The sequence below is a fragment of the Bubalus bubalis genome, chromosome 3 (genome assembly GCF_019923935.1).
Source record: "Bubalus bubalis isolate 160015118507 breed Murrah chromosome 3, NDDB_SH_1, whole genome shotgun sequence".
NCBI lineage: Eukaryota > Metazoa > Chordata > Mammalia > Artiodactyla > Bovidae > Bubalus > Bubalus bubalis.
This window is the reverse complement of record NC_059159.1, coordinates 57,698,391-57,721,012: the sequence shown is the minus strand read 5'-3', so window position 1 is coordinate 57,721,012 and position 22,622 is coordinate 57,698,391. Positions and strand designations below refer to the sequence as shown.

The 22,622-nt window shown below is 40.1% G+C and overlaps 1 protein-coding gene across 3 annotated transcripts in view; it reads left to right on the top strand.

The window, feature by feature from the left end:
- STXBP4 (syntaxin binding protein 4) overlaps nucleotides 1-14,160 on the top strand; it is a 235,071-nt gene extending 220,911 nt beyond the window's left edge. For all 3 annotated transcript variants that reach the window (XM_025281286.3, XM_044939655.2, XM_044939654.2), the window contains one exon: nucleotides 8,188-14,160. In XM_025281286.3, coding sequence (XP_025137071.3) covers nucleotides 8,188-8,302 — 115 coding nt within the window. In that variant the 3' untranslated portion in view covers nucleotides 8,303-14,160. The remainder of the gene's footprint in view (nucleotides 1-8,187) is intronic.
- The last annotated feature ends 8,462 nt before the right edge of the window (nucleotides 14,161-22,622 follow it).

Sequence of the window (22,622 nt, the reverse complement as noted above, 5' to 3'; positions counted from 1 at the left end):
GCAGACTTACTTCTAATTAAATTTAGTTTCCATTAATCTATAGTCTGACAAAGTCTTTTAATTACTGACATATGTAGAGTATTTATTGCCAGGTGTTTGTATGTTAGAAAGACAAGCTCTTTGATTTATAAACATTGTACATATATTTACTGGGAAAGTAATAGTCACGGCCTCATCTTGAAACCCTCTCTTGTAGCCCTTTGGAGCACCACTAGCTCACATAAGGGCGTAGAGGGAGCTGAGAAATGCAGTCTCTGCCTGGGAGCTGCCTCCTGATGACAGCTCCGCAGTGTGGGCCGCAGGCGTAAACAGGCGGCACTGCCCAAGGGCACCTTAGAGTACAAATGCACCAACTTCAACCGTCTATAGAGTTGCTTATTAGTGTCTAACAGGCCAGTGTCTAGGTACCAGTGTCAGTTGGACATGTTCTTAGAGGTCTTCTGAAATTTTTTATCCTATCACCATCAAAAACTGCATCAGTTTTTGAAAGTTACCCAAAGCTGTCATCTGAGACCATAAAACAGCTTCTCTTTTTGAAAAATGTATCAGCTTTAGACTTGGGATGTTTTTGACTATACAATAATTGACAGCAATCTAAGCCTGTGTGTATTACTTGAAAAAATATAATTCATACTTTTCGTACTTTTTCAGGGCTTTTCAGTATTCGTTTTTTGTAAGTCTAGTGGCATAGTAATTTTTTCCAATATTATGCATAAGTAATATATTACTGTAGCTTTAGATTCTTGTACGTAATGTAATACGTAGGCCTAAAGATCTTTTAGTTAATTGGATATTTTAAAATATATCTTATGTATTTTTTATAGAGAATGCCATAAATATAGACTAGAAATAAAACTTGTCTTCAGAACCATAGAGATTTGGGATCCTGCTAATATTTGATCAGAGCCTCACCAGATTTCCAAATGCCTACTTGCAAAATTCTCAAAGTATTCTCTGATATTTAATGAGAAATATTCATTTTGATTTTATGGGTATATTTCCAAAATTATGTAAGAGAGAACTCTTTATACTGTGTATCAGTGGGAACAAACTGCTTGCAATCTTCTCTTAAACATGTTTTGGAATGATACTTTCTATTACTAATATGTAGTCATTCTCATAAACAGTGTCTGACAAGATTACACGCTGCGTCACCAAGGTTTGGTGACTTTTTTATGTCTTTATTGACATGGTTCACTTTTTGTTCTTGCCTTTTGATTTGTTTTCAATTGGGAATATTTATTAACTTTTTAAATTTTTCATTACTACTTACAGTTTATGGCCAGCTCTTAAAATTTTTCAGTGATTCCAAGATACTGGTGCCAGAAACATTTTGGATTAACATACTTATTTGTCTTTATTTTCTGATTCATACAAATATTATATACATAATATTACTCTGCCCTTCATAAAAAAAATCATAATTACTTTGACTTATTATTCTTCAGGTTTATCTTAAATAGATAAAATAATGCATGCAATCTTGTTAAACTCACAGTGACATATAAATAGTATCATTTACAATGAAAGATTAACAAAGGAACCTCTTTCATTATCACAGACTATTATAAAAATGAATTTCTACAAAACGAGTGCACTTTTTTATCTTAAAACCACTTTTCTCTTAATAAGCTGTCCTAAATTTTTATTTTGAAAGAAAGCATTTTGCATGCTAGGAGGTAAGAAACATAAGGAGGGTAATTATAATGGGATTTAAATAATTCACTTATATTTCTTTGCCAGTAAAATAAAGCATGTTCTCTTGGGGTTTTTTTAATAAGCTCTAAAATATGTCTTTCAAATTACTAATATTACAAAAGGAAACATACAACACTGTCATCTTCCTGGCTCAAATATTACTGTTTTCAACAGTAGATTTGGCAGTCATTCAGAGGCAAGCAGTATTAGGCTTTTTAGATTTTCAGATATATCTGAACTGCTGTTGATTGCTCCCCAAATCAGGTCAGATGCACTCTCTGCAGGAAGAGTTGCCAGAGGTACTGTATGTTCAAATGGAAGATTTTCGTGTTTCATAGTCAGCCTCATTTATTTTCCAGACCTCTAAATTTTTCATAGTAAGTAGCAGCATCTCACTTTGTGAACTATGGAGTCTTTATTAATTAAACAGAGTCAACAGGGCTGGTTTATTCCCTCTCTTCTCAGTTGAATTACCAAGCACACAAATCAGAGAGGAAATATTTCTAATATAGAATGTTTGCCTAGCCTGTAAATCTGGGATTATCTCATCATACTGATTATGGCAAAGCTCTTTAGTCACCATGCTCACTAGGACATAAAATTGAATGGTACACACACAAATGGCCCCATTCCAGCATCACAGGAAGAATTCCAAGTTTTTCTTACAGTAGTCAGAAAGCCCTAAGTATTAAAAATTTTTTAAAAGACAGAAAAAACAAACAACAACAGCAACCAGGATCTTTATTGAATACTTAATTTTTGCCAGGCACTTTTTGCATTTTAGAAGCATTGGTTCTGGATGGTTTTACAAAAAAGCCAGGTGTGAAATGTGTACTTGAAGCGTAAAAACTAACCCTCTGTGGCTTCAGTTTTATTTTTTCTATTCTATTTGCATGTTTGGTACTAAGGATGTGTTTTCCAGTTGTGAACAGAGAAGTATATTGTGAACATAAGATAATCAATGTTTTTTGGCATTATTTTGTATTTGGAGAAAGATCAGATATTGATTTGTTGATATAAAGTGCCTAATGAAGCTTACTGTCAAGGATGACTTTCTGGTGGTGGACCTTTCTAATATTGATTGTTCAGAGTCTATAACTACATCTTCTTGAACATTTTACTTTTGCTTATTTTATGTTATCAATTCAGTGGAATGTTCGTATATGGGCAGCAATAATATTTCAAGCATGAGAATTTGTTTTTTAATATAAATTTATTTACTTTAATTGGAGGCTAATTACTTTACAATATTGTATTGGTTTTGCCATACATCAACATGAATCCTGCCATGGGTGTACACGTGTTCCCCATCCTGAACCCCCCTCTCACCTCCCTCCCCATACCATCCCTCTGGGTCATCCCAGTGCACCAGCCCCGAGGATCCTGTATCATGCATCGAGCCTGGACTGGCGATTCCTTTCACATATGATAATATACATGTTTCAATGCCCTTCTCCCAAATCATCCCACCCTCTCACTCTCCCACAGAGTCCAAAATACTGTTCTATACCTCTGTGTCTCTTTTGCTGTCTTGCATACAGGGTTATCGTTACCATCTTTCTAAATTCCATGTATATGCGTTATTATACTGTATTTTTAAGTCATCTAAGAAAGCATGCACCTGCACTCACCCCTCGGGTAACTGTGCCTGGTTCTCTTCCTTCCCACCCTCCCCAGTTAGGAGGCATTGTAGGAGAGGAAGGATTCACAATAATTTATAAAGTCTCATCTTTGGGCTAACCTATTACAAATGTGCTGATAAAGAGTAAAGTGAATACACTAAGATATTAAAATTAGCAAAACTATCCCATCAAACTTTCCTATCAGTTTTAAACGGGTACTTTGCACAGGATGGTATGTCCTCATTTGCCCTTGCCGTAGTATTCTAGCCCTCTGTGTTAACACTCACTGGTAATTCCTTAAAATCACTTTCAATTTAGGCAGCTTTCCAGCTTTAAAAAACCCTTGAAATGAAGTTAACCTGTGCAAAATCACATGCTTTGTAGGTTTAGCCTCCATAATAAGAAACTGTGCTAAACCATTTTAAAGAGTTCATAGTAATATGGATTATTGTCAAGAGAATAATATTTCTTTGTGTCACATAGCCACACTCTGAGGTTTTAGAACTATGAAAATATCTGGCCTTGCCACCTCCACCTTATTCTTAAACAATTTAAGCACTTTTAGTCTGTCATGAAGCTATAAGTGATCTTCTTCCTTAGAGAGCTGCATTTTCAATATCTAAACAGAGGAATTGAACAATTTGTTTTGGGGAATATAGATGGAATTTAGAGTACAGGATTGAAAACAAATCCAGTAATGACACTGAGCCTGACCATTGGTATTAAGTCCATCATCAACAGCCAATATAGTAAGTGCCTGTTTGCAGTCACGCCCAAATTGTGCTCAATGGTGCAGTCGTCCCGTGTGTGCTAACAGGCCATGGTGCTTTAAGTATTATTACAACTCTTCAGTCGCTCAGTCGTGCCCAACTCTTTGTGACCCCATGGACTACAGCATGCCAGGCTTTCCTGGCCATCACTGACTCCCAGAACTTACTGAAACTCATGTCCAATGACTTGGTGATGCCATCCAACCATTTAATCCTCTGTCATCCCCTTCTCCTGCCTTCAATCTTGCCCAGCATCAGGGTCATTTCCAGTCAGTTCTTCACATCAGGTGGCCAAAGTATCGGAGTTTCAGCCTCAGCATCAGTCTTTCCACTGAATAGTCAGAATTTATTTCCTTTTGGATTGACTGGTTTGATCTCCTTTCAGTCCAAGGGACCCTCAAGTCTTCTCCAGCACCACAGTTTGAAAGCATTAATTCTTCAGTGTTCAGCATTCTTTCAGGTCCAACTCTCACATCCATACATGACTACTGGAAAAACCATAGATTTGACTAGACAGACAATTGTCAGCCAAGTAATGTCTCTGCTTTTTAATATGCTGTCTAGGTTGGTCATAGCTTTTCTTCCAAGGAGCAAACATCTTTTAATTTCATGGCTGCAGTCACCATCTGCAGTGATCTTGGAGCCCAAGAAAATAAGTCTGTCACTGTTTCCATTGTTTCCCCATCTATTTGCCACAAACTGATAGGACTGGATGCCATGATCTTCGTTTTCTGAATGTTGAGCTTTAAGCCAACATTTTCACTGTCCACTTTCACTTTCATCAAGAGGCTTTTGAGTTCCTCTTCACTTTCTGCCATAAGGGTGGTGTCATCTGCATATCTGAGGTTATTGAGATTTCTCCCGGCAATCCTGATTCCAGCTTGTGTTTCTTCCAGCCAGGCGTTTCTTATGATGTACTCTGCATATAAGTTAAATAAACAGGGTGACAATATACAGCCTTGACGAACTCCTTTTCCTATTTGGAAACAGTCTGTTGTTCCATGTCCAGTTCTAACTGTTGCTTCCTGACCTGCATACAGATTTCTCAAGAGGCAGATCAGGTGGTCTGGTATTCCCATCTCTTTCAGAATTTTCCACAGTTTATTGTGATCCACACAGTCAAAGGCTTTGGCATAGTCAATAAAGCAGAAATAGATGTTTTTCTGGAACTCTCTTGCTTTTTTGATGATCCAGCGGATGTTGGCAATTTGATCTCTGGTTCCTCTGCCTTTTCTAAAACCAGCTTGAACATCAGGAAGTTCACGATTCACGTATTGCTGAAGCCTGGCTTGGAGAATTTTGAGCATGACTTTGCTAGAGTGTGAGATGAGTGCAACTGTGCGGTAGTTTGAGCATTCTTTGGCATTGCCTTTCTTTGGGATTGGAATGAAAACTGACCTTTTCCAGTCCTGTGGCCACTGCTGAGTTTTCCAAATTTGCTGGCATATTGAGTGCAGCACTTTCACAGCATCATCTTTCAGGATTTGGAATAGCTCAACTGGAATTCCATCACCTCCACTAGCTTTGTTTATAGTGATGCTTTCTAAGGCCAGATGTTTATCTGAACTCTTTTGCTTTTTCTATGATCCAGCAGATTTTGGCAATGTGATCTCTGGTTCCTCTGCCTTTTCTAAATCCAACTTAAATATCTAGAACTTCTCAGTTCTGTACTGTTGAAGCCTGGCTTGGAGAATGTTGAGCATTACTTTGCTAGCCTGTGAGATGAGTACAATTGTGCAGTAGTTTGAGCATTCTTTGGCATTGCCTTTCTTTGGGATTGGAATGAAAACTGATCTTTTCCAGTCCTGTGGCCACTGCTGAGTTTTCCAAATCTGCTGGCATATTGAGCACAGCACTTTCACAGCATCATCTTTCAGGATTTGAAATAGCTCAGCTGGAATTCCATCACCTCCACTAGCTTTGTTCATAGTGATGCTTCCTAAGGCCCACTTGACTTCTCACTCCAGGATGTCTGGCTCTAGGTGAGTGATCACACCATTGTGGTTATCTGGGTTGTGAAGATCTTTTTTGTGTAATTCTTCTGTGTATTCTTGCCACCTCTTCTTAATATCTTCTGCTTCTGTTAGGTCCATACCATTTCTGTCCTTTATTGAGCCCATCTTTGCATGAAATGTTCCCCTGGTATCTGTAATTTTCTTGAAGAGATCTCTAGTCTTTCCCATTTTATTGTTTTCCTCTATTTCCTTGCACTGATCACTGAGGAAGGCTTTCTTATTTCTCCTTGTTATTCTTTGGAGCTCTGCATTCAGATGGATATATCTTCCCTTTTTTCTCTTTTGCCTTTCACTTCTCTTCTTTTCTCAGCTATTTGTAAGGCCTCCTCAGACAACCATTTTGCCTTTTTGCATTTCTTCTTCTTTGGGATGGTTTTGATCACCGCCGCCTGTACAGTGTTATGAACCTCTGTCCATAGTTCTTCAGGCACTCTTGTCTATCAGATTTAAGTCCCTTGAATCTATTTGTCACTCCCACTGTAGAATCATAAGGGATTTGATTTAGCTCATACCTGAATGGTCTAGTCATTTTCCCTACTTTCTTCAATTTAAGTCTGAATTTTGCAATAATGAGTTTATGATCTGAGCTACAGTCAGCTCCAGGTCTTGTTTTTGCTGACTTTATAGAGCTTCTTATTTTTGCTGACTGTATATAGTCTTCTCTATAGAATATATAGAGCTTATTGAATGTATAGAGCTTTTGCCTTACGCTGGTCATAGCCAACATCCTCTTCCAACAACGTGAGATGACTCTATACATAGACATCACCAGATGGCCAATACTGAAATCAGATTGATTATATTCTTTGCAGCTGAAGATGGAGAAGGTCTATACATAAAATGTGTATTTTAAAAGCCTTATTAGACACTTTGGAAATGTTATTCTGTAATATTTTAGGAAGTAGAAGATTCTTTCAGATCCACAATCTTATTTGATCTTCATAAGGGCCAGCCCTTGGGTGCACTTGGTCTAAGACATGATGCTGCTCTGAGGTTGAGTTTGGGTAGGATGGGACACAGGAAGTGGATCTAGGATGGATAGTGCAGCAGGGTACACCAGGGCTAGAATGAGGATCTAAGGAGAAGAAACAAGTCAGCCTGTTCCAAAAGCTATCTCTGCAGGCCCAAGGAGCTGGTCAGATAGAGGTAGATTCAGGCGAGACATCCAGCTGAAGGCTGGGATTGGATACTAGTTCTAAGAAACACCCTCCCTCAGCAGGGGCCCATGCAGTGATGTTTGACCACCCCCTGAAAATGCACCGTGTCTGTACACCCTTCCTTACCTCTGCTTGTGTGCTTCCCTGAAATGCCTAGTTATTTGTTATGAAAATATGTTAGGTACCATAGATTCAAAGTTAGCAAACCAGTTCCTGCCCTCACATGCAGTGAGACGGACTAAGAAAATAGTCACTTGTAATATAGTGTGAGCAATAAGGCCATTGGCACAGATTGGAGGAATCTTGAGGGGTATTTGATTGTTTAGAATTAAAGTTAGCTGGATAAACAAGATGGGAAGGAGGAGTATTGTAGCAGAGAAGAAAGCATGGAGGCAGGTAAAAAGCAAGGTGTTTCATACTGTGGAGGGTGTATTTAATCCAGAAAGCATTAGTTGGCACTGAATTTTTAGCAGGTGAGCAACAGTGTATGATTTGTCATTTAGAAAGATCTCTTGGCTAGAGTGGGGAATGAATTAAAAAACTAGAACAGAGGCAGAGAAACAAGCTGTTTCAGTGACCCTAGTCTATAGCGTTGGAAAAGAAGAAGGAAAAGATTCCAGAAATGTTACAGCGTGACAGTCACAGGACTTGCTGATGGGTGAGGAAGAGTGAGTAGTTGAAGGTGATCCATTCTCCTGCCTTGTTTTGTTATTGTTGTTTTTGTTTTTGTTTTACCAAAAATAAAGAAATGGGTTTGTTGAACCTAGAAAACATATCTAAAGACTTTTAAAACTGGATCCTGAGTCCAGTTCCAACTGCTTCGTGATTCAGGGACTGCAGTGTCACGGGGACCACTGCTCGCATTGTGGGTAGAAGGGTAGTCTCTCCAGTCGTGATTGTGCCTCTTCTTGTTCTTCTTCCCAAGTCACGTAACACAGACTACGTCCTGGATGCACCCCGTGATGAGCACACTGAACCTGTCCTGCTCAGAGGAGAATGAAGAGGATTGTTCCCGAGAACCTCCCGACCAGAGGAACTGATGATTTTCTGTGGGAAGCTGCGCTCCATGGTCTTCCAGCAACTCCATCTATGTAGATAACTCTGGGACACAACATCTAAACGAGGAGTAAAACACACACTAGTTAGTGAAGTTGTGAAGTGAAGACTCTGGATTTAAGCTGTTTTTGTAAAACCTTTGGGTATAACTGTATACATTTGCAAAACTGATTGCCACTATAGTAGTTCTTTAAGAATAATCTAGTCCTATTTTTTAATCATATGTAATTAGATTTCATAATATGTATAACTTTTCATATGTAATTAGATCTTTGTAATTTTACATTTAGTTCTTTATGGAATACCAGACAGTGGTTTTTATAATTAAGACTTTGAAAAATTATGTGAACATAGTGAAACACTTCATTTATTTGATAATTCACTAATCTTTTATATGCATATCATAGGAAGGTGATTTAAGCAAGCTTTGGGGAGTTCTTATGGATCACATTTAGACAACTATCTCACAAGCCACTGGATACAGCTTATATCTTGATGATGCTTTCTAATTTACAAAATGCTTTTCAGACCCTGTCTTATGTAAAGCATACAATGTGCCTGTGAGGCAGCTCCAGTGGGTATTTTATAGTTAGGAAAAGAGCGTTCAGAGAAACGAAGCCCTTCTCCTGGAGCTGAAGCTCACACCATTGTCTTCCAGCTCCACACCCAGGCCCCTTTGCCCCGCACTCCACTCCGCTGCCCCTGCAGAGGCAGGTCGCCCGACACACGGGGCCGTGGGGCTCTGTTGATACAGCTGAGCTTCACCTGTGCACCCCAGGAGCCACAGAGACTCAGGGGACACGTCTGCATTTAAACGTGGCTCCCAACCGGTCCACGCTTCTTTACAAGCCCTTCCCCCACACACTCAACTGGCAGAGGCAGGGCTTTGTGATGCTGTTACAAAGGGCTTCTTTTCAACAGCTCACAGTTTTCTAAAGTAAAGTGACTGGCTCCCATCAGGGATTTGCCCAGCGTGGGTTATGCTTGCTGGAAAGGGGGTTTGAGAGGGGCCAATGAACAGAGAATAGAAGGGCATCCAGAATCTGTGTCGAAAGAGACATCCATCGGCCTCCAGACTGATTATGCTTTTGATCTTATTTTCATTTTATTGTAAGGAGAGTTTCTGGAAGGAATGAGCCATTGACTTGCAGTGCTAAAGATTTTCTCTCCGTTTAATGATTTAAAGCTGGAGCTGGGAAATGAGGATGGGGGAAGGAATGGAGTTGGGAGGAAGTCATTTTAAATGCTCTGGGCATTAAGTACCAACTGAATAATAAAAAGGGACTTATCCTTACCCAACGTTGTTAATATTGTTAGGTGATATACTTAGGAGCAAAGTCAGCAAGAATCATTAAACATCTTTTGGTGAAAAAGACTCATTTTGCAAATGAGTTCTTATGTAGAATCTCAATACTTGTAATGGATTTTTTTTTTAAATATTACTGTCTTACTTAAAAGATAGAGGCTTGGAGCTCAATTAAAACAGCAAACCTAAAACTCCTTAGGATATATACTGTCAGAATTATCGATTATAACCATGTTGTAAATGAGTAAACTGAGATCTTAAGAGTTCACACAGTAAGTCAAACTTAGACCTAGACCCTGAGTCTCCAAGTCTGCTACCCTTCATATGGTATGTTATATAGACCTATGCTATAAATACATGTGTACGTTATACTCACACATCCCTGAATATATGTAGGGTTTATAATTCTGTCTTGAATGATAACATAAGTCAAATCCAGAGTGATAGGTAGTCATTAGCCCTGAGAAAAGTTTCAGAAGTGCTGCAGAAGACCTGAGTTTCCCCTGACAGCTCTTTGAATATTGGGAAGCTGCAGGGAGACACGTTTTGAGAGAAGGCCCTGAGGGAGCTCTTTCCTTACGTCCCCTAGAGATGAGTGAGGTTCTCAAACACCCCAAGTTACTTTTATACGTTAGTATCTATAATCGTGAAAGTACAGAGTATTTGTTGTTGCCGAATTAATGGTACAAAATGTCCCTCCCCTTCCTGGGAGTGTTTTTCTAATTAGTTTCTAGTGAGGAAAACACAGGAGACGCTCGAATCACTTGGCATCAAGGTTCTCAGGGCACATTTCACTGGCGGAGGCCTCATATGTTGACTTTGCTGTTTGGTGGCACTTTCCTCACTGACTCCTAATTGAACACCTCATGGAAAAGGCCTGTAAAAATTGTAATATCAGGGACTTCCCTGGCAATCCAGTGGTTAAGACTCTGAGCTCCCACTGCAGAGGGCACAGGTTTGATCCCTGGTCAGGGAACTAAGATCCCACATGGCACACAGGACACAGCCAAAAAATAAATAATATCTAAAAATAAATTTTAAAAAATAAAATTTAATATTACTTATGGAGCTTATTGTGCCATATGTTTGTGATGGCAATTTGCATATATTATTTCATTATCTTCTTAAAACAGCCCCATGAGGTAGAAATTATCTATGATCATCCCCATTTTGTAAAGACGTTTACAGTTAGAGAGAATTGCTAGTCTTTGCTTCAGGGTCCACACAGCACCCAAGAGTGGAAGCTGGGTCTCAAGGCAGGTTTCCCAGGGCTGTTCTGGTAAACCACTGCACCACTTAGAACCATTGTATGTGACACTGGAGGGCAGAGCTGGGATCCACGGGTCAGTTTTACAAAGAAACAGATTCCAGCTCCGTTCGATAAGGAGCTTTCTGGTAGTTAGGATGCATCAGGACAGAATTCCCCAGGAGAAAATGGAAGCTATGTCCCAGGAAGAGTTCCATCAGTCTAACTCCTTATTATGAGACCATTGCCGAGGAGGCTCAGGGTTCTCTGCCTGAACCACCTGAGCACTGTCTGAGATCTCTTCCTCCGTATGCCTCTGTGACGTCTAAACCAACAGATAAATGCCCCAAGAGACACTCAAAGAAACATATGGCAGGGACTCATTAAGAATCCTTATTCAACACAGGAGGAGCCCCCCAGTTAATTTGGAGTGAGTTGACATTTATATAGTCCATTTTCAAATTCTTCTCCTTTGACCGACTGACTCAGATTTTAGGATTAAAAAAGCTCAACGTTCTTCTGTGCTTCCACCTCACTTTACTAAAGAGTGAGCTGGCTTATTGACCAAGCACCACCACCATGCAAAGCAGGGTACTAGGCACTGGGGTGCTGTAGGGCAATGGCCAACCACTTCCTGGGGTCTACTTACTGCTGGTTAAAACGTGGAAAGCTTGTTGGGTAGTCAGAATTGAATAGCTTTTCTTTAATTTTGATTTTTAAAGTAATCTATTTCCATTTTTAAAAAATGAAGTAGTAGGGATTTGAATGAAGTTAAAAAAATCTCACTTTCTCCAGGTATCCATCACTGATACTTCGATGGGTATTTTTACTGAAAGGAAGTTATACTGTTAAGTATCTTTGAATTAATATATTGTAGTTATTTTCACAGTGATACACAGATTAATGTTATATTTCAAATGTCTCTATAAAATATCACTACCCAGATAACTCCTAATTTCTATAGCCAACAATCTATTGATGAACTCTTAGGTTAATTTAAGTCGTATTCTGATACTGTACTGATCTAGATAATATAATTGCTCTTAATTTTATCATTTCAAGACATTAGAGACATCAGAGTTTATTAAAAGGTCATATGTACTATAAAATACAATCTACCATGAACCACCCCCCCCTTTCCTCTGAGCCAGGCTAAAAATTTCCTTTATGCTCCATTTTTTTAAATTTTTTAATTTTATTGAAGTATAGTCGATTTTCCTTTATGATCCTTATTGTCCTTGTGTTTGACTTTATGCTAGTGTTTATCATGTTGTACAGGATTTATTTATTGTTCTCATTTGATAGTTTGTGAGTTCTTGGGGGGGGGCTGTTTTTTATTCTCCCTGTCCTTAGAATTTATGCATGTGTTATGTCCTCCATGATTCTTTTTTTCTCCAGTTTTATTGAAATCTAATTGACATACAATACATGTAAGTGTTTAAAAAAAGACTTTTGTTACTAACAATGTCCCAGTGAACATTCTCACGTTCATTAAATCCTTTTCTTCATATATCTATGCACTCTTGTGCCAGTATGTCTGTAGTGAGAATACATCCTTAAAAGTAAATCGCAGACTTCCATGGTGGTCCAGTGGTTAGGAATCTGCCAATGCAGGGGACAGAAGTTCAATCCCAGGTCCGAGAAGATTCCGCATGCCTCGGGGCCACTAAGCCCTCACACCGTCTTTATTGCGCCCATGCTCCCCAGCAAGAGAAACCACGGCAGTGAGAAGCCCCACACCACGGCGAAGTGTGGCCCCCACTTGCTGCAATTAGAGAGACCACGTGCAGCAACAGAGACCCAGCACAGCCAAAAATTAAAACCAATTTTAAAAAGTAGATCACTACATCAAAGTTGTGTTCACTTTAATTTTGATAAATATTCACAAATTTTCCTGTGTAAAAATAGGACTGCCAGCACTAATGTGTGAGAGCTTTTCTTCTATGTGTTAGAGGACACTTTTTTTAGTCTAAAGATTGCCAATAACATTTCTGATCATTTTTGTCCTTAGAAGAGTGATCTTCTTTCCATCATTGTTTAAGGGCCTGAATTTCTCCATCGTCGGGTTTTAGCTGCCCCTTGGCAGCACAGGCTGACTCGCTTTATGTGGGGGAGTCTAGCAGTGGCCAACTCACTGTGTGGCAAGCACATCGTTACCGCCATCTTTTTATTTGCAAGTATTGGCCTTTCCTACTTTACATATAATGATGGTGAGGACCAACTTTTAAATGAGCTAACTTGGGTGAGAGGCCTTGGTAAAGTGCAAAGCACAATACAAACGCACTTTGAGCCCTGGTTTCCCTGTCTGTGAGGGGATAGTCATCCTCTGACGGTCCGGAAACCATTCAAATCAGTAGCCACTTCCTGAGCACCTGCGAGACGCCAGACAAGACGCAAGGGCTTGAAGACCCCACACTGGATAGTTCTGATTCCCAAATCAAGAAGCTCATAGTCTGAAACCTTTTCCCTTTCCTTCCTTTTTTCTCAGAAACATTTTACTTTTCCTTACAGGAGTAAGAACTTAGGGATCTAGTTAGTAAGAACCCCTGAAGAGAGGCCCTTTATCACTCTCTTAAATTTGAATGATTCCAAAATAATATTCCAAAATAATAACACCCCTTGACTAGAAATAAAAGGATCATACTGTGTGAAGGGTCTCTCCAATAATAAATGCTAAGCAGCTGTAAAAATAAGGAGTCAAATGATACTTTCATAAAGTGTTTGCAAAATTAGAAAATATTATCCTTTTTCTGGGGTAAATGGACATTTTATTTTCTCTGCTAAGTAAAATACAACTCTTTTAAAAGTGAACACACTTGAATTTTACAATATACAGAACAAAAAGAACTAAACTAACACAAAAACAACTTACATAGTATGTAAATTTTGAAAGGATGAAAAGAACTTTGAATAGAATACACCCATGAAAATTAACTTTAAACATAAAATCCCAAGATGTTTTAACCACAGCTAACCACATATAATATCATTGGACCTACATGATGATTATGTAAATATTAAATGCAATTCTGTATTTGCTTTCTTCATGTGACTTCTTACATTTAACTAATACTTCTTTTGTTAATTTTGTTTGAATTTCACTCTCAGTGTACAGGGGTGGTCTGAGGGACAGTGCAATCAGATTAATAGCTCTGACCCCTCCTCATTCCTGTTCCCCCATCACCAAAATATTCTCTGTCATTTTACCCTGTTTATTTCTTTTATATTATTTATCAATTTGTAATGATATATTTGTTTATTATCTTTCTTAATAAAGAGAATAAGAATGAGAGTGTGTTCCTTGATAGCAGGGATTTGTCTGCCTCATTCACCATTGTAGGAGAGGTCCAGCACCATGGAGGAGGAGCTAACACAGTGCCCCAACACAGTAGGTGTTCAGTGCATCCTTGCCAAATTGAATGTGTAATGAGCTGTCCATAAGTAAGACATTTCCCACTTTAACTCTCATGCCCTTGTATTCATTTATTCACGTACACAATTACTGAATGCTACAGATGCCAAACACTGCAAAGTCCCAGAATTCAATTCAAAACAGATGTAGTCTTAACTCATGTGATTTATATTTTATGCAAAGGACATTCAACTGAAGTTAACCAAAGCTTTTTCCATTTATTTTCTGTATTCCCCTTATTTATTCCATAGCTGAATTTCTAGGCCATTTAATGTCATTGCCTCGAGAAAGGTATGTGACATCAGAAAGCAGAGGAACGCTTGCTCTTTTGAGTTTCAGAAGTGACTCCTTAGGGAACTGGAAAGGATTCATGATTTAGAACAAAGATTTGAAAGCACGTATGATGCATAAGAATAAGGCTTTCCTACTCCCACTCTAGGATATAATTCTCGTGGCTGTGGGAGAGGACAAATAACAAAACTGTTAGAGGGGCTCAGAAATGGGCTGGGCCCCACCTCCTGGACCACCTTCCTGGGAGCAGTAAAACTTGGTGATATACATTAGTGTTGAGCAGAAGAAGCCCACTCCTCACTGTGCGCCAGGATGGAAGTAATTGCAAGATGTGTACAGGCAGATAGAGCCTTGGACAACACCAGTGAGCTTCCTCCAGCCCAGTGTGATTTGTACTGAAAGATCAGATGGATTTCCATGAACCCCAAAGGATCACAGGAATAGGAAGACCCTCCCATGCCCCCACCAGACCTAAAAGAGGATTTTTTTTTTCCATTAGTTAATGAGGATTTTTTTCCTTTGAAGCCTCTCAGTTAAACCCAATTTGGACAATGACATCACACCATCCAAACCCAGAGTGCCCTGGCACTTAGTAAGTCTCCCAGAGTTTAGCAATGACTGAAGAATGGAGGGAACTGCAAGGTGACTGAGATTAGTATTGGTTGAGATCACTTATACCCTGCTTGTAATGTTCCCTTCCTCCGGAGGAAAACCTCTAGATAACCATGATGGTATGATCACTCATGTATGTAGAGCCAGACTCCTGGACTGCAAAGAAGTTAAGTGGGCCTTAGGAAGCATCACTACAAACAAAGCTAATGGAGATGATGGAATTCCAGCTGAGCTCTTTCAAATCTTAAAAGATGATGCTGTTAAAGTGCTGCACTCAATTCAGTTCAGTTCAGTTCATTCACTCGGTCGTGTCCGACTCTGCAACCCCATGGACTGCAGCATGCCAGGCCTCCCTGTCCATCACAAACTCCCTGAGCTTACTCAAACTCATGTCCATTGAGTCAGTGATGCCATCCAACCATCTCATCCTCTGTTGTCCCCTTCTCCTCCCGCCCTCAGTCTTTCCCAGCAACAGGGTCTTTTCCACTGAGTCAGTTCGCATCAGGTGGCCAAGGTATTGGAGCTTCAGCTTCAACATCAGCTGCACACAATATGCAGCAAATCTGGAAAACTCAGCCATGGCCATAGGACTGGAAAAGGTCAGTTTTCATTCCAATCCAAAAGAAAGTCAATGCCAAAGAATATTCAAACTACCACAAATTGCACTCATCTCACATGCTAGCAAAGTAATGCTCAACATACTCCAAGCCAGGCTTCAGCAGTACCTGAACCGATACCTTCCAGATGTTCAAGCTGGATTTAGAAAAGACAGAGGAACCAGAGATCACATTGCCAAAATCTACTGGATCATAGAAAAAGCAAGAGAGTTCCAGAAAAATATCTACTTCTGTTTCATTGACTATGCTAAAACCTTTGACTGTGTGGATCACAACAAACTGTGGAAAATTTTTCAAGAGATGGGAATACCAGACCATCTCACCTGCCTCCTGAAAAACCTGTACGCAGGTCAAGAAACAACAGTTAGAACTGGACAGGGAACATCAGACTGGTTCCAAATAGGAAAAGGAGTACTTCAAGGCTGTATATTGTCACCCTGCCTATTTAACTTCTATGCAGAGTACATCATGCAAAATGCCAGGCTGGATGAAGCACAAGCTGGAATCAAGATTGCTGGGAGAAATATCAATAACCTCAGATATGCAGATGACAGCACCCTTATGGCAGAAAGTGAAGAGGAACTAAAGAGCCTCTGGATGAGAGTGAAAGAGTAAAAAAACCTGGCTTAAAACTCAGCATTCAAAAAATGAAGATCATGGCATCCAGTCCCATCACTTCATAGCAAATAGTTGGAGAAACAATGGAAACAGTGACAGACTTTAGTTTTTTGCACTCCAAAATCACTGCAGATGGTGACTGCAGCTGTGAAATTAAAAGACGCTTGTTCCTTGGAAGAAAAGCTATGACCAACCTAGACAGCATAGTAAAAAGCAGAGACATTACTTTGCTGACAAAGGTCTGTCTAGTCAAAGATATGGTTTTTCCTGTAGTCATGTATGGATGTGAGAGTTGGACTATAAAGAAAGCTGAGCACCAAAGAATTGATGCTTTTGAACTGTGATGTTGGAGAAGACTCTTGAGAGTCCCTTAGACTGCAAGGAGATCAAACCAATCCATCCTAAAGGAAATCAGTCCTGAATATTCATTGGAAGGACTGATGCTGAAGCTTAAACTCCAATACTTTCGCCACCTGATGTGAAGATCTGGACTCATTGGAAAAGACCCTGATGCTGGGAAAGATTGAAGGCAGGAGAAGGGGACGACAGAGGATGAGATGGTTGGATGGCATTACTGACTCAATGAACATGAGTTTGATCAAGTTCCAGAGATGGTGAAGGGCAGGAAAGCCTGGTGAGCTGCAGTCCATAGTGTTGCAAAGAGTCAAACACGACTGAGCAACTGAACAACAAGTGAGTACTGTAGCTGAGCTGGCCTGTCTGCCTCCTCACTCTCAGGTAAGAGCTGACTTGCTTGGTGACTTTCAGGTAAAGAAAAAGACGTGTACTGTTTCTGAACGTTTGTTAATATGTTCTCCTTTCTCTGATCCATGCCAACACTGCCAATTAGTTTGGCTTTCCTTTTTATTACCTGGATAATGGCCACGGAGACAATATGTCTTTCTCCCTCTATACCATACCTGTCCGCATCAACCTCCCCACCGCATTTCGGTCGGAATTCTCTTTCTGAAACACACATTTGACTCCTGCTCCCTTGCTGGTCTTCAGTCCTCAGCACCTTCCATTATCTGCCCCTTCCTCTTTTTCTCCAGCCTCATTTCTCAGGCCCCACAGTCATTCAGACTGTATAGGGAACTCCCGCCTCGGTCGCTCAGCAGATTCCTCCTCCTTTAGATGCCACTCGGCCCAGCTCTTCTCTGAAGATGCTGACGTGCTCCGTCCCCCTCCCACCACCAGCAGGCACCGCCTCTGCATTTGTTCACACCTGTCCAGCCCCTCTCGCCACTCCACTCGAGGGCAGTGAAGGAAGAACTTCCACCACCAGAGGAGTTGCTGACCTGCTTGTCCAGGTACCCATTGGGACACTACAGTCATTCACTAATTTATTTATGCCTAGTGAGCTGAATTTCTGAGATTTCAAGGCTGAGATCTGACCCTATGCTCTCCTTTGTGTTTCCTCTGAACGTGGTAACAAGCTCTCATTAAAGCCAACTAGTCTCTCACCGCGGCTGTCCCACTCAGCATCCCAGATAGGAGAACACCTTAGGGAGAGCTGGGGGGATGGGAAGACAAGAAAGGTGGCTCAGCCTGTTGTTTCTTACTTGTCCTTGTGGCAGGAGGGTGCTTTTACCTAGAACCCGGACGCTGAGAGGGTTAGCTGAGTGAAGACATGCTCTAAAATCCTACATCACCCCCCATCACTGCAAACCTCTTACTAAATCCTATCACACTGTGTTTGCAATTAATTTTGGCACAAAAGGGAGGCATGTGTCTCTCCTACAGACTCTGAGTCCCTTAAGAGTCCATATGTTATTCTTCATCCCTCTCATTGGACATGGCACAGTGATGTTCAGTGAGTGTTTACAGAATACATTGTAAAGTGAATTATTGCTTTCAAAAGCTCTTTTGCTGTTTCCTGTGTCTGGCAGGGAAAAACAAAGTGAATGAAAAAGAAAATGAGATGGGAGTTTAGCACATCGACAGCAACTAGTTCTACTAAACTTGGAATGATGTGATGGATTTTGCTAAAGAAGGCAGCATATGCTACATAAGTTTGACCATAAAACTCACAGTGTAATTACAGAAGGATTGTTAAGTATATATGCAAACTTTGTTGATTTTTGCATACGTACAAAAGTCCAGCACAGTCCTGCCAAAAACCTTGATTTTTTTCCAAGATTTTGAAAAAACACAACAGGATGGTTTTGGTATGGAAGGGTAGGTAAGCCCATAGCAAAGTAACTGTGCTTTTCAATGCAACAGTGTTAAACTTCTGTTCTTACTGGTTAATTAATCATGTTGCTGAAGAATTGATTTGGCACAAAAGAGTTATGTATTGCCACGGTACTCTGAAGGTGCAGAAATTATCCCATCTATAACTAAGCATATTGGAATTGCTTGTGTGTGCTGTTTCGCAATAAAGAAATTCATCATTCATCAGCAAAATATGGGGTGAGAAAACAGGAAGACAAATGGGGTGGATATAAAGTTACCTTGGCATATAAACAGTTCAAGTGAGGCATTTCTTTGAAATGAAAAATGAAAAGATGTTTATGGGCAGATCCTATTAATATTTCTATATGCTGATAGTTTTATCATTCAGCAAAATGGCTGTCCAGGGAGGCCTTACAAATAGCCGTGAAAAGAAGAGAAGTGAAAAGCAAAGGAGAAAAGAAAAGATATAAGCATCTGAATGCAGAGTTCCAAAGAATAGCAAGGAGAGATAAGAAAGCCTTCCTCAGAGATCAATATGAAGAAATAGAGGAAAACAACAGAATGGGAAAGACTAGGGATCTCTTCAAGAAAATTAGAGATACCAAGGGAACGTTTCATGCAAAGATGGGCTCGATAAAGGACAGAAATGGTATGGACCCAACAGAAGCATAAGATATTAAGAAGAGATGGCAAGAATATACAGAAGAACTGTACAAAAAAAGATCTTCATGACCAAGATAATCACGATGGTGTGATCACTCACCTAGAGCCAGACATCCTGGAATGTGAAGTCAAGTGGGCCTTAGGAAGCATCACTACGAACAAAACTAGTGGAAGTGATGGAATTCCAGTTGAGCTATTTCATATCCTGAAAAATGATGCCGTGAAAGTGCTGCACTCAATATGCAAGCAAATTTGGAAAACTCAGCAGTGGCCACAGGACTGGAAAAGATCAGTTTTCATTCCAATCCCAAAGAAAGGCAATGCCAAAGAATGCTCAAACTACCACACACTTGCACTCATCTCGCACGCTAGTAAAGTAATGTTCAAAATTCTCCAAGCCAGGCTTCAGCACTACATGAACCATGAACTTCCAGATGTTCAAGCTGGTTTTAGAAAAGGCAGAGGAACCAGAGATCAAATCGCCAACATCTGCTGGATCCTGCAAAAAGCAAGAGAGTTCCAGAAAAACATCTATTTCTGCTTTATTGACTATGCCAAAGCCTTTGACTGTGTGGATCACAATCAACTGTGTAACATTCTGAAAGAGATGGGAATACCAGACCACCTGACCTGCCTCTTGAGACACCTATATGCAAGTCAGGAAGCAACAGTTAGAACTGGACATGGAACAACAGACTGGTTCCAAATAGGAAAAGAATTACGTCAAGGCTGTATATTGTCACCCTGCTTATATAACTTCTATGAAGAGTACATCATGAGAAACGCTGGACTGGAGGAAACACAAGCTGGAATCAAGATTGCTGGGAGAAATATCGATAACCTCAGATATGCAGATGACACCACCCTTATGGCAGAAAGTGAAGAGGAACTCAAAAGCCTCTTGATGAAAGTGAAAGAGGAGAGTGAAAAAGTTGGCTTAAAGCTCAACATTCAGAAAACTAAGATCATGGCATCTGGTCCCATCACTTCATGTCAAATAGATGGGGAAACAGTGGAAACAGTGTCAGACTTTATTTTGGGGGGCTCCAAAATCACTGCAGATGGTGATTACAGCCATGAAATTAAAAGATGCTTACTCCTTAGAAGGAAAGTTATGACCAACCTAGAAAGCATATTCAAAAGCAGACATTACTTTGCCAACAAAGGTCCGTCTAGTCAAGGCTATGGTTTTTCCTGTAGTCATGTATGGATGTGAGAGTTGAACTGTGAAGAAAGCTGAGTGCCGAAGAATTGATGCTTTTGAACTGTGGTGTTGGAGAAGACTCTTGAGAGTCCCTTGGACTGCAAGGAGATCCAACCAGTCCATTCTGAAGGAGATCAGTCCTGGGTATTCTTTGGAAGGAATGATGCTAACGCTGAAACTCCAATACTTTGGCCACCTCATGCCAAGAGTTGACTCATTGAAAAAGACTCTGATGCTGGGAGGATGAGATGGCTGGGTGGCATCACCAACTCGTTGGACGTGAGTTTGAGTGAACTCCTGGAGTTGGTGATGGACAGGGGGGCCTGGCGTGCTGCAATTCATGGGGTCGCAAAAAGTAGGACATGACTTAGCTACTGAACTGAACTGAACTTTATCATTCAGGGCAGTAATCCATGCATTTAATCTAATACCAGAGGAGCCTGGTAGGCTGCAGTCCATGGGGTCGCGAAGAGTCGGACACGACTGAACAACTTTAGTCTTCACTTGCATGCATTGGAGAAGGAAATGGCAACCCACTCCAGTATTCTTGCCTGGAGAATCCCAGGGACGGGGTGGGGCGGCCTGGTGGGCTGCTGTCTATGGGGTCGCACAGAGTCGGACACGACTGAAGCAACTTAGCAGCAGTAGCAGTAGCAGCAGCTTTTCATTTTTGTGTAGTGATCACATGGGTTATATATAGTTCTCTGTGTGTGTTAGTTGCTCAGCCATGTCTGACTCTGTGATTTTACATACTGTAGACCGTCAGGCTCTTCTGTCCATGGGATTTTCCAGACCAGAATTCTGGACTGGGTTGCCATTTCCTTCTCCAGGAGATCTTCTCAACCCAGGGATTGAACCCAGGTCTCCTGTGTCTCCTCCATTGCAGGCAGATTCTTTACCCACTTAGCCATCAGGGAAGCCAATATAGTTCTGTGATCACCATTAAAAAATAAAAAGCTGGCACAAAATTAAATGCATTGATTACTTCTCTGAGTAATGTATAAACATATGTATATACATTTGTATATATATATATATACATATAATGTATAAATGTATAAACATACATTTATAAAGTGTATAAAATTTACATTTATACACTTTAGAACAATAAGAAATATTTAATAGACTAAAGTCTACAGAATTTTAAGAATATGATGAAATGTTGGCCTATCACTCACAAATATAACCCTTAATATGACTCATATAAGGTGAAAAGTCTATGAAGTTATCTTAGGTTTCCAACGTTCCTAAGACTGTTCATTGATTATATTCTTTCTGTCTCTGAATAGCATATTCTTGATTAGTACTTAGTTCAGTTCAGTTCAGTCACTCAGTCATGTCCAACCCTTTGCAACCCCATGGACATGATTAGTATTGGGTTGGCCAAAAAGTTCATTCAAGTTTTTCTATAAAATGTTATGGAAAACCCAAACAAACTTTTTGGTCAACCAAGTATTTCACCAAATTTAAGACTGTTATCACTCTTCCCTGGTGGTCCAGTGGTTAAGAACTTCCTGCCAATGTGGGGGACGTGGGTTCAATCCCTGGTGTGGGAGGATTCCACGAACCATAAGGCAACCAAGCCAGTGTGCCACAGCTGCTGAGCCCACACACGTGCAGCCGGCGATTCGCAACAAGAGAAACCACCACAACAAGCAGCCCACATGCAGCAACGAAGACCCAGCACAACCAAAAATAAATAAATGCATATAAAACCAAAGGAGCAAGATTTTCAAAAATGCCATCAATTATAAGACACACCACTATTTTATGTAAAACCAAAAATGATAAAAAGAATCTAAAATATGACATGGTAATTTGAATTTTGTCTTACAGCTTTTCAAGTAAATCTTTTAACATAGTGTTTATCATGTGTATGTATAAAGGAAAATTAAATACAAGTAAATTATGCTATTCCTAAAACTTCTGTATATTCAGAGTGGAACTCTTCTGAATCTCTCTTTTAAATCAGTTTTCATCCACATTTTTCATAATAACATCCTATCTGCCATCAAAGTGAAGCTTTTCTTAAAGGACTGTTCTACTACCATCCCTAGGGGTTTCTTCCTGGGCTTTAACATCTTTTCTGAAGTTTGATGCTGGTACTTTTTTGATCTTTTCAAAAGGGTTTAATAGAAGAGCTTTTACACTAATCAG